Genomic DNA, 15,745 nt, shown 5'->3' on the forward strand with positions numbered 1-15,745 from the left:
ACAAGACAAGAAGGCATTATGGATTATGGTCATTGTAGTTTATTAGGACACGGTTGATTGGCTATCAGACAAGGTTCATTACACTGCTAGCTGGTAGGACTGCTTTGCTGGATTATACTATAGCTGAGATCCCAATACCCATGTAAACATAGCTTACTGACAGATCAATGAGGTTAGATCCCAATACCCATGTAGACATAGCTTACTGACAGATCAATGAGGTCAGATCCCAATACCCATGTAGACATAGCTTACTGACAGATCAATGAGGTCAGATCCCAATACCCATGTAGACATAGCTTACTGACAGATCAATGAGGTCAGATCCCAATACCCATGTAGACATAGCTTACTGACAGATCAATGAGGTCAGATCCCAATACCCATGTAAACATAGCTTACTGACAGATCTATGAGGTCAGATCCCAATACCCATGTAAACATATCTTACTGACAGATCAATGAAGTCAGATCCCAATACCCATGTAGACATAGCTTACTGACAGATCAATGAGGTCAGATCCCAATACCCATGTAAACATAGCTTACTGACAGATCAATGAGGTCAGATCCCATGTAAACATAGCTTACTGACAGATCAATGAGGTCAGATCCCAATACCCATGTAAACATAGCTTACTGACAGATCAATGAGGTCAGATCCCAATACCCATGTAGACATAGCTTACTGACAGATCAATGAGGTTAGATCCCAATACCCATGTAAACATAGCTTACTGACAGATCAATGAGGTCAGATCCCAATACCCATGTAGACATAGCTTACTGACAGATCAATGAGGTCAGATCCCAATACCCATGTAAACATAGCTTACTGACAGATCAATGAGGTCAGATCCCAATACCCATGTAAACATAGCTTACTGACAGATCAATGAGGTCAGATCCCAATACCCATGTAAACATAGCTTACTGACAGATCAATGAGGTCAGATCCCAATACCCATGTAAACATAGCTTACTGACAGATCAATGAGGTCAGATCCCAATACCCATGTAGACATAGCTTACTGACAGATCAATGAGGTTAGATCCCAATACCCATGTAGACATAGCTCACTGACAGATCAATGAAGTCAGGTCCCAATACCCATGTAAACATAGCTTACTGACAGATCAATGAAGTCAGATCTCAATACCCATGTAGACATAGCTTACTGACAGATCAATGAGGTCAGATCCCAATACCCATGTAAACATAGCTTACTGACAGATCAATGAGGTCAGATCCCAATACCCATGTAAACATAGCTTACTGACAGATCAATGAAGTCAGATCCCAATACCCATGTAGACATAGCTTACTGACAGATCAATGAGGTCAGATCCCAATACCCATGTAAACATAGCTTACTGACAGATCAATGAAGTCAGATCCCAATACCCATGTAAACATAGCTTACTGACAGATCAATGAGGTCAGATCCCAATACCCATGTAGACATAGCTTACTGACAGATCAATGAGGTTAGATCCCAATACCCATGTAGACATAGCTTACTGACAGATCAATGAGGTTAGATCCCAATACCCATGTAAACATAGCTTACTGACAGATCAATGAGGTTAGATCCCAATACCCATGTAAACATAGCTTACTGACAGATCAATGAGGTCAGATCCCATGTAAACATAGCTTACTGACAGATCAATGAGGTCAGATCCCAATACCCATGTAAACATAGCTTACTGACAGATCAATGAGGTCAGATCCCATGTAGACATAGCTTACTGACAGATCAATGAGGTCAGATCCCAATACCCATGTAAACAGAGCTTACTGACAGATCAATGAGGTTAGATCCCAATACCCATGTAGACATAGCTTACTGACAGATCAATGAGGTCAGATCCCAATACCCATGTAAACATAGCTTACTGACAGATCAATGAGGTTAGATCCCAATACCCATGTAGACATAGCTTACTGACAGATCAATGAGGTCAGATCCCAATACCCATGTAAAAATAGCTTACTGACAGATCAATGAGGTCAGATCCCAATACCCATGTAGACATAGCTTACTGACAGATCAATGAGGTCAGATCCCAATACCCATGTATTGCGAACAGGTTGATTATAGCGGTAGTTGTTTCGATAGTGAAGTACTTTACAGTTATTTTGACCGCGGTGGTTATTGGAGTTGTGGTTTCCTGGAAGAAACCGTTGTTGTGCATCATCTTTCAACGCTCCAATACCTGATAATGACCAAACCTGTAGAGGCTATTTGGGAATTAAACTTTTATTAACATGAAAGTGTTGCTTCATAGTAGAAACATCTGTTGTGTTGGTAGAATGTGGAAAGACCCACCTCATTGGTTAATATTCACTGTAGTAGAAACATCTGTTGGGTTGGTAGGATGTGTAAAGACCCACCTCATTGGTTAATATTCACTGTAGTAGAAACATCTGTTGTGTTGGTAGAATGTGGAAAGACCCACCTCATTGGTTAATATTCACTGTAGTATTACCATCTGTTGGATTGGTAGAATGTGGAAAGACCCACCTCATTGGTTAATATTCACTGTAGTAGAAACATCTGTTGGGTTGGTAGAATGTAGAAAGACCCACCTCATTGGTTAATATTCACTGTAGTAGAAACATCTGTTGTGTTGGTAGAATGTGGAAAGACCCACCTCATTGGTTAATATTCACTGTAGTATTACCATCTGTTGGGTTGGTAGAATGTGGAAAGACCCACCTCATTGGTTAATATTCACTGTAGTATTACCATCTGTTGTGTTGGTAGAATGTGGAAAGACCCACCTCATTGGTTAATATTCACTGTAGTAGAAACATCTGTTGGGTTGGTAGAATGTGTAAAGACCCACCTCATTGGTTAATATTCACTGTAGCAGAAACATCTGTTGGGTTGGTAGAATGTGGAAAGACCCACCTCATTGGTTAATATTCACTGTAGCAGAAACATCTGTTGGGTTGCTAGAATGTGGAAAGACTTGACCAACAACATTTGATTTCTGAAGGTAATTTGTGTAAAATGTACTTTTCCCCACTCATTCACCCCATCTCTTTACATTGCTTATTTATATTCAGTAGCCTGACTGCATCCATACTATCAAAGGCCCATCCTGGTAGATCTGAACCTAATGCAGCTTGGCTTGATCAGATGAAGGAAGTCACATTTAGGTGCCAGGTGTAACTGAGGCCATAGATGCTCCATATCCATTACTTTGAGTGTTTCATATAATATGACTAAATGTGTTTATTTCTGTGTTGCAGGGGCAGTCAAGAAATGGAACAGCAAGGCCACAGAACATGACATAAGCAGAGCTGTGGGAGACCACCTCAAGCCCCTGGTAGAGCCGGGGGTGGTGTTTAGCACTCCCCCACACCTTCAGCAGGCTGGAAAAGTGATTCTGTTTTTCATACCAAGAGGGACCAAGAGTCTATTGATTGTTCATTGGGATCATTTGTTCAAATCAAATCAAGCTTTATGTATACAGCACATTTCAGACAGGATACAACACAATGAATTTTTTTTATTTAGTACACAAACATGATAAAAAACACAAGACTGACAACTGAAAGACTAATGAGCACCTTAAGGAAATGCCATTGATTAAACAATTTATTGGATGCAATATCCAACCCCAAAATATAAGGGGTTCTGAAACACACTCTCAGTGTCCACTGAAAGTTGACTAGTAACAACAACTGGGACCTAAAAGACACCCACCATGAGACCCACTAAATCTGCCCAAGAAGAGGAAACTAAGGAAAAACCCACACCAAACTTAAAGACAGGAAGTAAACCAAAAAGGTAGAACAACTAAAGGTGTTGACTCTCCACATGTATCAAGACAACTGGAGCACTGGGCCAGACACTCTTAAATAGAACCTGGACCAGCTCAGGTGAAACACCTTCCCACTAACGAGATGGACAAGCCAGCACAGGTGTAACACATACTGACTAACGAGGTGACACCAATCAGTGCGTCCTACGTGCTAACGAGCTAGACGGGCTAACGGGCTAGACGTGCTAACGAGCTAGACGTGCTAACGAGCTACACGTGCTAACGAGCTATATGGGCTAAAGTCCAACCTCAAAACATAAATGGAAAAACCATCGCCTGTAACACCTTCCCTCTTAAGACAACAAATATATCCTATATTTTTGTTGGACAAGTTTGCTCACCATCAACAGAAAACAACTTGCTGTCAACAATTAAATACAAGAAAAAACACGTATTTCTAAATAATAATATGCAATCATATCATTTTTTTCTCCATTTTCTTTCTATAGAATCCTAAAATTCACTACTTTTAGAACTCTCGTCTTCCTAAAACTCACTAGCTTCTAGAACTCTCGTCTTCCTAAAACTCACTAGCTTCTAGAACTCTCGTCCCCTTGGAACGAGCCGAAACGAAACTCAAATCAAATTGTATTAGTCATGTCTGATTTCAAGCGCAAACTCCTGCAAAATCTCGATAGGCATGTTGTTGGATCGGGGCCCAGTCCGCAATGTCATGCTCTAGTACATTTGGGTTGGCACATCTGAGAATGAACCCTGATATTCTAAAAGCAGGGCAACAATGTCAATATAATTGTACCCAAAAATGGTCAGTTGGTTGCATAAATCATTGATTACTAAATGTTACATGAATTGTAAATATGAAATATCAAAACCAAATGTACACCCCTTTGTTAATATGTATTTGCAATAATAAACTTAATGGTGAGGCATGGAATAATAAAACATGTATCTTTTGTCAGGCTGAATGTTGGAAATATGAGGTGATTTGAGTCATGCTTCTTCAGTAGTGGAATAAAGACAATTAGCATTTGAACGTTGCAAAGAAATACTGGAGTGATGTCAGATTGTGAATAAAATTGATTATAGGTGTATAGGCTGCGTCCATGTGTATTTAAAAAAATGTAATTAATTGGGAAATCAGGAAACTACCACAACTAAAAAAACACATGGAAATGGGAGATATATTTTACCTCACTGGTTAGAGGACAACCTGCAGAAGACAGTCAGCTACATTTTGGAGTGATGCATTTAAATTTAGGGGTCGCTAAACAAAGGAACACAACACTTATTTGTCATAACTCATCGATATCATGTTAAAATCATTTGTGCGAGAGGAGGGAGATGAGGTTGCACATCCTGTTAAAACTAACAGCTCAAAAATCACACGGAATCTGGGAAGAATGTGTACATCCCTGGTTAGAGGACAATTTATAGAAAACAGCTAGCTACATTTTGAAGTGTTGCATTTTGATTCCAGTGGGTCACCAATGCTGTAAGTGTAACACAACTCTTTTTTTGTTAGTCACTTTTTGTTAAATCACATAAATAGTACTCTTCCATTTCAGAGTCTGGATTTTCCCCCTGAGGCTAATATCCATATCATGTTGAAATCAATAGAACAGGGGACAAACGTTTAGGGTTCTACATTGTGACATCATTAAAATACTCCTACTTCAATGTTAAAACATTCTACATTGTGACATTAATTCATTGATATCATGAAACAACTCCTTCATGTATGTATTTTCTGATGTTTGATCAGATAACTTTTATCAGAGTATCTCTTCCCACATTGAACACAGCTATAAGGTTTCTCTGTGTGTCTCCGCTGGTGTATAGTCAGATGGCTAGATGTAGTAAAACTCTTCCCACATTGATCACAGCTATAAGGTTTCTCTCCTGTGTGTGTTCGCTGGTGTACAGTCAGATAGCAAAATGTATTAAAGCTTTTCCCACATTGATTACAACTAAAAGGTTTCTCTCCTGTGTGTTTTCTCTTGTGTACTGTCAGATTGCTAAAATTAATAAATCTCTTCCCACATTGATCACAGATAAAAGGTTTATCTCCTGTGTGTGTTTTCTGGTGCATCTTCAAAATATGTGAAACAGATTTTTTTTTCCTCCACAACCTGAACAGTGGAATGGTTTCTCTCCTGTGTGTAGTTTACAGTGGGATTTCAGGGAGCTTGACTGAGTAAAACTCTTCCCACATTGATCACAGCTATAAGATCTCTCTCCTGTGTGTGTTCTCTGGTGTAATATCAGATTGCTAGATGTAGTAAATCTCTTCCCACATTGATCACAGCTAAAAGGTTTCTCTCCTGTGTGTAGTTTACAATGGGATTTCAGGGAGCTTGACTGAGTAAAACTCTTCCCACATTGATTACACCTATAAGATTTCTCTCCTGTGTGTACTCGCTGATGTATTTTAAGGTCTGATGAATATTTGCAACGTTTCCCACAGTCAGAGCAGCAATGAGATTTCTTCCCTGTGGGTCTCTGCTGGTGTTTCTTGAGGTGTTCTGATCTGGAGAGACTCTTCTCTGCCTCGTCAGCATCATGATGTTGTTGAGGCTCCCCAGAGGATCCACGACTGTCCCGCCTCTCTCCTGTGTGAATGACAAAGTCAGACAGATGGTTAAAGGCCCACAACAGCAGAAATCCACTGTTTATTTGAGGTAAAAGGTGATGCCCAGATCATACCCATGAAGTTGTACAACAATTGACATCTGTTAAATTATTTGACAATTAAGACAGTCAACTTAGCAACAATCATATTTTGTCTTGTTTTCACATTAGTAGTAACTAGAAATAAGGTATTAAAATTGTTGAAACTCTAAGCAGTGTGCCAGACGACTTTTGGTCTCCAATATAGGCCCCTTTCTGTGTTTTCTACAATTGCAGCACGAGGGCAATGCACACACAATTTGATTGCAGAAACTCCTCCCTGCTAATGAGGAAACCACTAGTTATGGATGTAGTATATCTGGTAATGAGGAAACCACTAGTTATGGATGTAGTATATCTGGTAATGAGGAAACCACTAGTTATGGAAGTAGTATACAGTGGGGCAAAAAGGTATTTAGTCAGCCACCAATTGTGCAAGTTCTCCCACTTAAAAAGATGAGGCCTGTAATTTTCATCATAGGTACACTTCAACTATGACACAAAATGAGAGAAAAAATCCAGAAAATCACATTGTAGGATTTTGAATGAATTTATTTGCAAATTATGGTGGAAAATAAGTATTTGGTCAATAACAAAAGTTTATCTCAATACTTTGTTATATACCCTTTGTTGGCAATGACACAGGTCAAACGTTTTCTGTAAGTCTTCACAAGGTTTTCACACACTGTTGCTGGTATTTTGGCCCATTCCTCCATGCAGATCTCCTCTAGAGCAGTGATGTTTTGGGGCTGTCGCTGGGCAACACGGACTTTCAACTCCCTCCAAAGATTTTCTATGGGGTTGAGATCTGGAAACTGGCTAGGCCACTCCAGGACCTTGAAATGCTTCTTACGAAGCCACTCCTTCGTTGCCCGGGCGGTGTATTTGGGATCATTGTCATGCTGAAAGACCCAGCCATGTTTCATCTTCAATGCCCTTGCTGATGGAAGGAGGTTTTCACTCAAAATCTCACGATACATGGCCCCATTCATTCTTTCCTTTACACGGATCAGTCGTCCTGGTCCCTTTGCAGAAAAACAGCCCCAAAGCAGGATGTTTCCACCCCCATGCTTCACAGTAGGTATGGTGTTCTTTGGATGCAACTTAGCATTCTTTGTCCTCCAAACACGACGAGTTGAGTTTTTACCAAAAAGTTCTATTTTGGTTTCATCTGACCATATGACATTCTCCCAATCCTCTTCTGGATCATCCAAATGCTCTCTAGCAAACTTCAGACGGACCTGGACATGTACTGGCTTAAGCAGGGGGACACGTCTGGCACTGCAGGATTTGAGTGCCTGGCGGCATAGTGTGTTACTGATGGTAAGCTTTGTTACTTTGGTCCCAGCTCTCTGCAGGTCATTCACTAGGTCCCCCGTGTGGTTCAGGGATTTTTGCTCACCATTCTTGTGATCATTTTGACCCCACGGGGTGAGATCTTGCGTGCAGCCCCAGATCGAGGGAGATTATCAGTGGTCTTGTATGTCTTCCATTTCCTAATAACACACTACTTTTGGATTATAACTGTAAGGCTCGTTTGAATCTCCTGCTTAATATGTTTGTGTTATTGTCGCAAATCAACTAATTTATACTTAATAAACACTTCAACCAGTAAAATGCTCTTTAGCTAGATTTGCCATCAGCCTGAAACTGAGGGTTTGTACATTAAGTGTTTAACAAATTGGCCCATAACTTCACCTAGCAACAACATAGACCTACTGTAGGGCCCATAACTTCACCTAGCAACAACATAGACCTACTGTAGGACCCATAACTTCACCTAACAACAACATAGACCTACTGTAGGACCCATAACTTCACCTAACAACAACATAGACCTAGGACTATAAATCATTTAATATTTCAGGTGAAACATGGACACTAAAATGTCTTTGTCGTGACATTTCATAACCTGATCACCAGATAATTTTGTGAATAATCCCACTAGGCTACTCTGTAATGTGTTGTCATTCTAAATGTCCTGAATAAAGGAAAATAGCTCTGTGTGTTGTACAATAGCCTATCCATCAAGGAACATTTCTCTCCACATTATGAGCTAATTACCTCTGTGTCCAAACAGACTAACGAGACCCTACAGTAAATCAAGCAGACAATAACACATTATAAACATCAATTTGTTAGGGATGTTGGATCCAACATGGAGCACGGCATAACTGTCTTTACCAGAGTAATGAATGAAAAAGCACTTTGGTTATTTTTTTTTGTTTCACCTTTATTTAACCAGTTAGGCCAGTTCTCATTTACAACTGCGACCTGGCCAAGATAAAGCAAGGCAGTGCGACAAAAAAACAACAACACATGGGATAAACAAAAGTAGTCAATAACAATAGAAAAATCTATATACAGTGTGTGCAAATGGAGTAAGGAGGTAAGGCAATAAATAGGCCATAGTAGTGAAGTAATTACAATTTAGCAAATTAACACTGGAGTGATAGATGTGCAGATGATGATGTGTAAGTAGAAATACTGGTGTGCAAAAGGGAGAAAAAAATATAAATAAAAACAATATGGGGATATGGTAGGTAGTTGGATGGGCTATTTACAGATGGGCTATGTACAGCTGCAGTGATCGGTAAGCTGCTCAGATAGCTGATGTTTAAAGTTAGTGAGGGAAATATAAGTCTCCAGCTTCAGCAATTTTTGCAATTCGTTCCAGTCACTGGCAGCAGAGAACTGGAAGGAAAGGCGGCCAAAGGAGGCGTTAGCTTTGGGGATGACCAGTGAGATATACCTGCTGGAGCGCGTGCTATGGGTGGGTGTTGCTATGGTGACCAGTGAGCTGAGATAAGGTGGAGCTTTTACTAGCAAAGACATATAGATGACCTGGAGCAAATGGGTCTGGCGACGAATATGTAGCGAGGGTCAGCCGACGAGAGCATACAGGTCGCAGTCGTGGGTGGTATATGGGGCTTTGGTGACAAAACGGATGTCACCGTGATAGACTGTATCCAGTTTGCTGAGTAGTGTTGGAAGCTATTTTGTAAATGACATCGCCGAAGTCGAGGATCGGTAGGATAGTCAGTTTTAGGAGGGTATGTTTGGCGGCGTGAGTGAAGGAGGCTTTGTTCCTCTGAGGAGATGGGAGAACCTTACAGAAGGACAACCATCTCCGCAGCACTCCACCAATCAGACCTTTATGGTAGAGTGGCCAGACAGAAGCCACTCCTCAGTAAAAGGCACATGATAGCCTGCTTGGAGTTTGACAAAAGGCACCTTAAGACTCTAAGACTATGAGAAACAAGATTCTCTGTCTTGATGAAACAAAGATTGAACTCTTTGGCCTGAATGCCAAGCATCACGTCTGGAGGAAACCTGGCACCATCCCTACGGTGAAGCATGGTGGTGGCAGCATCATGCTGTGAGGATGTTTTTCAGCAGCAGGGACTGGGAGACTAGTCAGGATCCAGGGAAATAATAACGGAGCAAAGTGCAGAGAGATCCTTGATGAAAGACCTGCTCCAGAGTGCTCAGGACCTCAGACTGGGGTGAAGGTTCACCATCCAACAGGACAACGACCTTAAGCACACAGCAAAGACAACGCAGGAGTGGCTTTGGGATAAGTCTCTATGTCCTTGAGTGGCCCAGCCAGAGCCCGGACTGGAACCTGATCTAACATCTCTGGAGAAACCTGAAAATAGCTGTGCAGTGACGTTCCCCATCCAACCTGACAGAGGGGTCTGAATACTTTCCGAATGCACTGTATACAGCAACACCTCCCCCATAGGCATTCCTGTCTTTTCTGTAGTTGTTATATTCCTGTATTGCTACTGCTGTATCCAAGGAATTATCTAAGTGAGTTTCAGAGATGAGCACTACAGTGCATTCCAAATTCAATAGGCAGGCTAGTAAACAAAAGTTTCCAAAGAAAAACTTTTCCAGAAAATGTCAAAACGTATAATGCCTGTCCAAGAGACTGTCGACCAATCGCATTTCACATTGTGATGCTGTGACACACAGTTCCTAAGCTAATTGTCACAAAATCTCTTTTAAAAGCCCGGGGGAACACAAGTAAGCTTCATTCACCAGAAGTTATGCATGCTAGCCAACGTTAGTCAGGAGGCTCTTTAGTCTAGCTAGGCTAGGTAGGGCTGGGCGATATGGACAAAATGTTCACTATTTTTTTATTCAAAAAGTTGGTGAAGCAGCAACTGTATTGGAATGAGAACAATATAGATGCTACTTCGAGAACACAAACTCTCATCTTTCACAGCAAAGAGCAGGGAGTCCAGGGGATCACTGGAGGAGCAATGGAGGAAGCATTGTGGGATTCTTCACGATGGTGAAGAACAGTGACTCTGTACAGTTGTTGAGACTGAGTGGACGATGGTAAAGAACAGTGACACTGTACAGTTGGTGAGACTGAGTGGACGATGGTAAAGAACAGTGACACTGTACAGTTGGTGAGACTGAGTGGACGATGGTGAATAACAGTGGAGTGAAAGGGGCTAAAGTTGGTAATGAACAGCAGTTTATGGTTGGAGTGGGAATCACCAGCAAGGATGTTTTTTTGGGTGACCCGTTAGAGGTCTCAAAGATGGTGAAGGATGAATTGGGTAAAGTGGAATCGGTTCGAGTGACCAGGAGCGGTATGATGCTGATTGTGTGTCAACAGCACAAAAGGAGAAGCTCTGTGACTCAACAAGATGTGGACGTACGATGTGGAAGGCTATGACTTTCAGAGTAGGGCACCGGTTAAAAGTGTCATCTCTGGTGTTGCGTTGGACATAGAGGCTGGGTGGTTTAGGTATAACATTCCAGGTATACGCACGTCAATAAAATGAATGATAGCAGGAAGGTTTTACTGTCGTTTGGTGAACTGATTCTCCCATCTTATGTAAAACCTGGGTATGTGAGATATGCGGTGAGACCCTATGTACAGAAGCCGCTGCGGTGTTACAATTGTAAAAGTTTGGACACGTGGCAAGTGTTTGTCCAAGGAATAAATATGTCGTAGTTGAAGAGTCAGATGAAGCATGTTGTTGTAATTGTGATGGGAATCACGTTCCCAAGATCCTGGAGTGCCCTGTACGGATGAAGGATGTCACAGTAGCTAGGATCAGGACCATCCAGCAGGTGTCCTATGTGCAGGCAGTGAAAATAGCTGAAGGAGTGAGTAGAGAGAAGGTAGTGGATGTCCCACAGTCTGCAGTGAAGCCATGCAGGAGAAAGATCCCAACACCCTAATAGTGTAGAAGGTGGACTGAGTTGTGTTTATAGCGCAAGTGAGAAATTGCACTAGTCAAACTGTTTATTTTGTATTCTATAATTTTAATTAGAATGATTTTTTCTTTCAAAAAAAATGTTTTGGGGGTATTTTTTACAACCCCGTACAGTAGGTGGCAGCAATACACCTGATGAGTGTAGTCTGACAATAAACCTCAGCGAAGAAAAAGACATGGTAAGAACCAAAGTGTTGGTCAGTGTTTCCAGATGACCCTAATTAGATGTTACAATACAAGTTTTCTTACTTCATGTAGCCGGCTAGCTAGCCAACATATTCAAACTTCTTATTCCTCTCTGATAAGATACCGCTGCACAAACATGCTTATCTATGCCTACACCAGCACTGGCACTGGCACCAGGCAGTATTAGCCAGCTACGTTTGACTCTTAATACATTTAGCAAGCTAGCTAGCGATTAGCATTAGCGGCTAACATTATTTTAGCAACACCTTGCTAAGAAAAGACAAATGTTTGCCTTCAATGTAATGGCATGAAAATAATTGCCAGTATATTATACAATGACTTATCAACAGCTCTAACACTTTGACCCCCACAGGAAATCTTCACTGGCAGTTATAGAAAGACCCATTTACCATCTAGCCATTGATTCTTGAAGAATATAACTTATAAATGCCTCAAATGATTCAACTGTATTACCCCATCAGAAACCAAAACATGAGCTCGTATAAGGCCACTGTTTGTAAACCAATACTATATGGCTGAGGAGTAGGGTCGATCCAAGCGTTCTGACCTCACAAAGACAGTAAAGCACCTAAGCTAACTGGCTACCGTTGGATAGCTTGCTAGACACAAATGAGAAAAAACCTCACTCATCATTTTACTTGCCCTAGCAGAGCTGGTTAGGCTGTTTTCATGTTATCCAGAGCGTTGGTGATTAACTGTGCTGCTTGCAACAATTTAATTTGAGCTTTTTTAAAAAACTTTTACTGACACCTGGACATATTCAATGGGTGTTGAGCGCTAGTAAATTCTTCAGTTATTCTAAGCTCCGGTACACTCAGACGAGAGTGCTCTGAAATCGGAGTAGAGAGCCAGAGCGAATTTAGGAACGCACCCGAATTAACAATGTCCACTGAGAAAGCACACGACCCCTTGGCTAAGAATGATGTGAATAATCAAGTCAATAAATGTTGGGTAGTTAGTTAGAATATAGTTAATATACTGGTAAGTTTGATGTATAAGTAGCCAACTAACGTTAGGTAGCTACAGTTGAAGTCGGAAGTTTACATACACTTTAGCCAAATACATTTAAACTCAGTTTTTCACAATTCCTGACATTTAATCCTAGTAAAAAGTCCATGTCTTAGGTCAGTTAGGATCACCACTTTATTTTAAGAATGTGAAATGTCAGAATAATAGTAGAGAGAATGATTTATTTCAGCTTTTATTTCTTTCATCTCTTCCTGAGCGGTATGACGGCTGCGTGGTCCCATGGTGTTCATACTTGCGTACTATTGTTTGTACAGATGAACATGAACCAGACTTGTGAAGGTCCACCATTTTTTTCTGAGGTCTTGGCTGATTTCTTTTGATTTTCCCATGATGTCAAGCAAAGAGGCACTGAGTTTGAAGGTAGGCCTTGAAATACATCCACAGGTACACCTCCAATTGACTAAAATGATGTCAATTAGCCTATCAGAAGCTTCTAAAGCCATGACATTATTTTCTGGAATTTTCCAAGCTGTTTAACCTCTATGGGCTAGCGTCCCACCCCTGGTACACCCTATCAACAGCAGGTGAAATATCAAGGGCGCCAAATTTGAAAACAATTAAATGTCATAATTCAAATTTCTCAAACATACAACTATCTTACACCCTTTGAAAGATAAACATCTCCTTAATCTAACCACGTTGTCCGATTTCAAAAAGGCTTTATGGCGAAAGCATAAAGTTAGATTATGTTAGGACAGTACATTGAAAATAGCTGTGTGTAATGTTTTGTCAATGCAAAGACAGGCGTCACCAAAAGCAGAAAACCAGCTAAAATTATGCACTAACCTTTGACAATCTTCATCAGATGACACTAGTAGGACATTATGTTAGACAATACATGCATTTTTGGTTCTATCAAGTTCATATTTATATCCAAAAACAGCGTTTTACTATGGCGTTGATGTTGAGGAAATATTTTCCCTCCAATACCGCCAGTCAATCAGCACAACAAATTAAATAATTACTATTCGAAAACATTGGTAAAATATTATATTGTCATTCAAAGAATTATAGATTAACATCTCTTGAACGCAACCGCATTGCCAGATTTAAAAATAACCATACTGGGAAATCACACTTTGCAATAATCTGAGCACTGCGGCCAGAAAAACAGGCTTTGCGATACAGACTAAGCGCCATGTTGGAGAGATCTAAAATCAAAAATACTATGTAAATAATCCCTTACCTTTGATTATCTTCATCAGAAGGCACTTCTGCTTATTTGGGGTTCTGATGGGGTACAACAGTTGAACTAAGCTCATGAGGCATGTGTTATATTCTTCAAGTCAATGGCTATAAATAAATTATTTAAAAGTCCAAATATGGATGTAACAATTGCATATTTCCCCTTTCACACCTCAGTTTAACAAGTGTAGAGTTTGTGCCTCTGTTTTTAAGACAGTACTTACGAGTGTTAATCAGGGCATGTTCATCGTTGGAACCATTGGATGCCTTATGATGCCCTTGGGAAACCGGGCCCAGATATCCAGTTTCTTCCTCTTCTTCCTTCTTCGATGTGACAGTCATCTCCCCCTCCTCTTTCACTCCAAAAACTGCATCCTCCTCCTCCTTCACTCTGAACGTGTCTTCCTCTTCTTTTACTGTAACATCCTCCTCCTTCACTCTGAACACGTCTTCCTCTTCTTTAACTGTAACGTCTTTCTCTTCTTCTTTCACGGTAACAGCCTCACCCTCTACTTGTTTATGTATTGAAACAGCCTCCTCTTCCTCCTCCTCTTTGACGAGAACTTCTTTCTCCGTCCAGCAGACCTCCTCTTCTTTAGCAGGAGGAGAGTAGCTTAGTGAACTCATGGTCGGGAATGTTAGCTAGCTAGGCTAATGCTAACTTAACCAGCCCGCTAGCTGACTAATAACAACAGCGCCGTAAATATGAAATTAAAACGGATAACTAACTAGACGACAGAAGTGGGTTTAAAACACAGTGGCTAATATACACTAAAGCGTCTAAAGAGCTTTATTGGTTCGGCTATTTTGTCTAGCAAGCTACCGAGGTGGCTGAATAACTGTTGCTGCTGTTGAAAGAAGCGTTCCGTCCACTAGATTATACATCACACCAACAGCATCGCCTTAAATTCCCAGACCGCCATCTGCTGACTGGAGTGGGTAACGCAGTTGATTAAAATGTACATTTTATTTTCAGACAAAAAGTTAAAATTTAAGGTGTAGGAAGCATGAGTTTTTACTCACCAGTGTAACAACACAGTGTGGTTAAAAACTTAGTAACTTAGTTGTAGTCACAATCTGGTTCCCTATAAGGACAAACAGTTATGTTTTTGCGTTGTTACATATTTCTTAACTTATTACCGGATATCATCTAATCTACCCACAATGCACTATTTCTCAACGTCATATGGAGGGATCTACAATGTGCTACAGAGTTTGTATGCTAGCTCGGTATCTAGCTCCAGCTTGGCAACATTAGCCACACCTCATGCTTTCATATACTGTGTGGTTTGATATCTAGTGGGAATGCATTAGCACGTTACGTTTGATACCGGAGCTACGAGACCTGCGTCCAAATCGCTAAGCAGTAAACTTCAAAGCAGTGTACCGATGCCTGTATCACTTTATCAGCAGCACGTCATCAATGGCGTCTGAAGCTTCATTTCATCAAACAACCACCTGATTGGTTTGGTATTGGGCTTGTTCGACACTGCAGGTGACTGCCGACTGACTGATCTACAAATTCCCTGTTGCTGCTGTTGAAAGAAGCGTTCCGTCCACTATATATACGTCACACTAGCATCGCCTTAAAGCCCCACATGATGTATTGTTACACCATG

General features: G+C 40.8%; 1 protein-coding gene across 1 annotated transcript; it reads right to left on the reverse strand.

Moving 5' to 3' along the window:
* Positions 1 to 14,073: 14,073 nt before the first annotated feature.
* On the reverse strand, positions 14,074 to 15,043 carry LOC145863030 (uncharacterized). The gene is made up of 2 exons (XM_082968181.1): positions 14,351 to 15,043; positions 14,074 to 14,171 (listed from the first exon to the last, which is right to left on the reverse strand). The coding sequence occupies exons 1-2, from the start codon at positions 14,751 to 14,753 to the stop codon at positions 14,143 to 14,145; spliced, it is 432 nt and encodes a 143-aa protein (XP_082824307.1). The 5' UTR covers positions 14,754 to 15,043; the 3' UTR covers positions 14,074 to 14,142.
* Between the last annotated feature and the right edge of the window lie 702 nt (positions 15,044 to 15,745).

The sequence above is a fragment of the Salmo salar genome, chromosome 02, assembly GCF_965601325.2.
Source record: "Salmo salar chromosome 02, fSalSal1, whole genome shotgun sequence".
In the NCBI taxonomy this organism is placed as follows: Eukaryota; Metazoa; Chordata; class Actinopteri; order Salmoniformes; family Salmonidae; genus Salmo; species Salmo salar.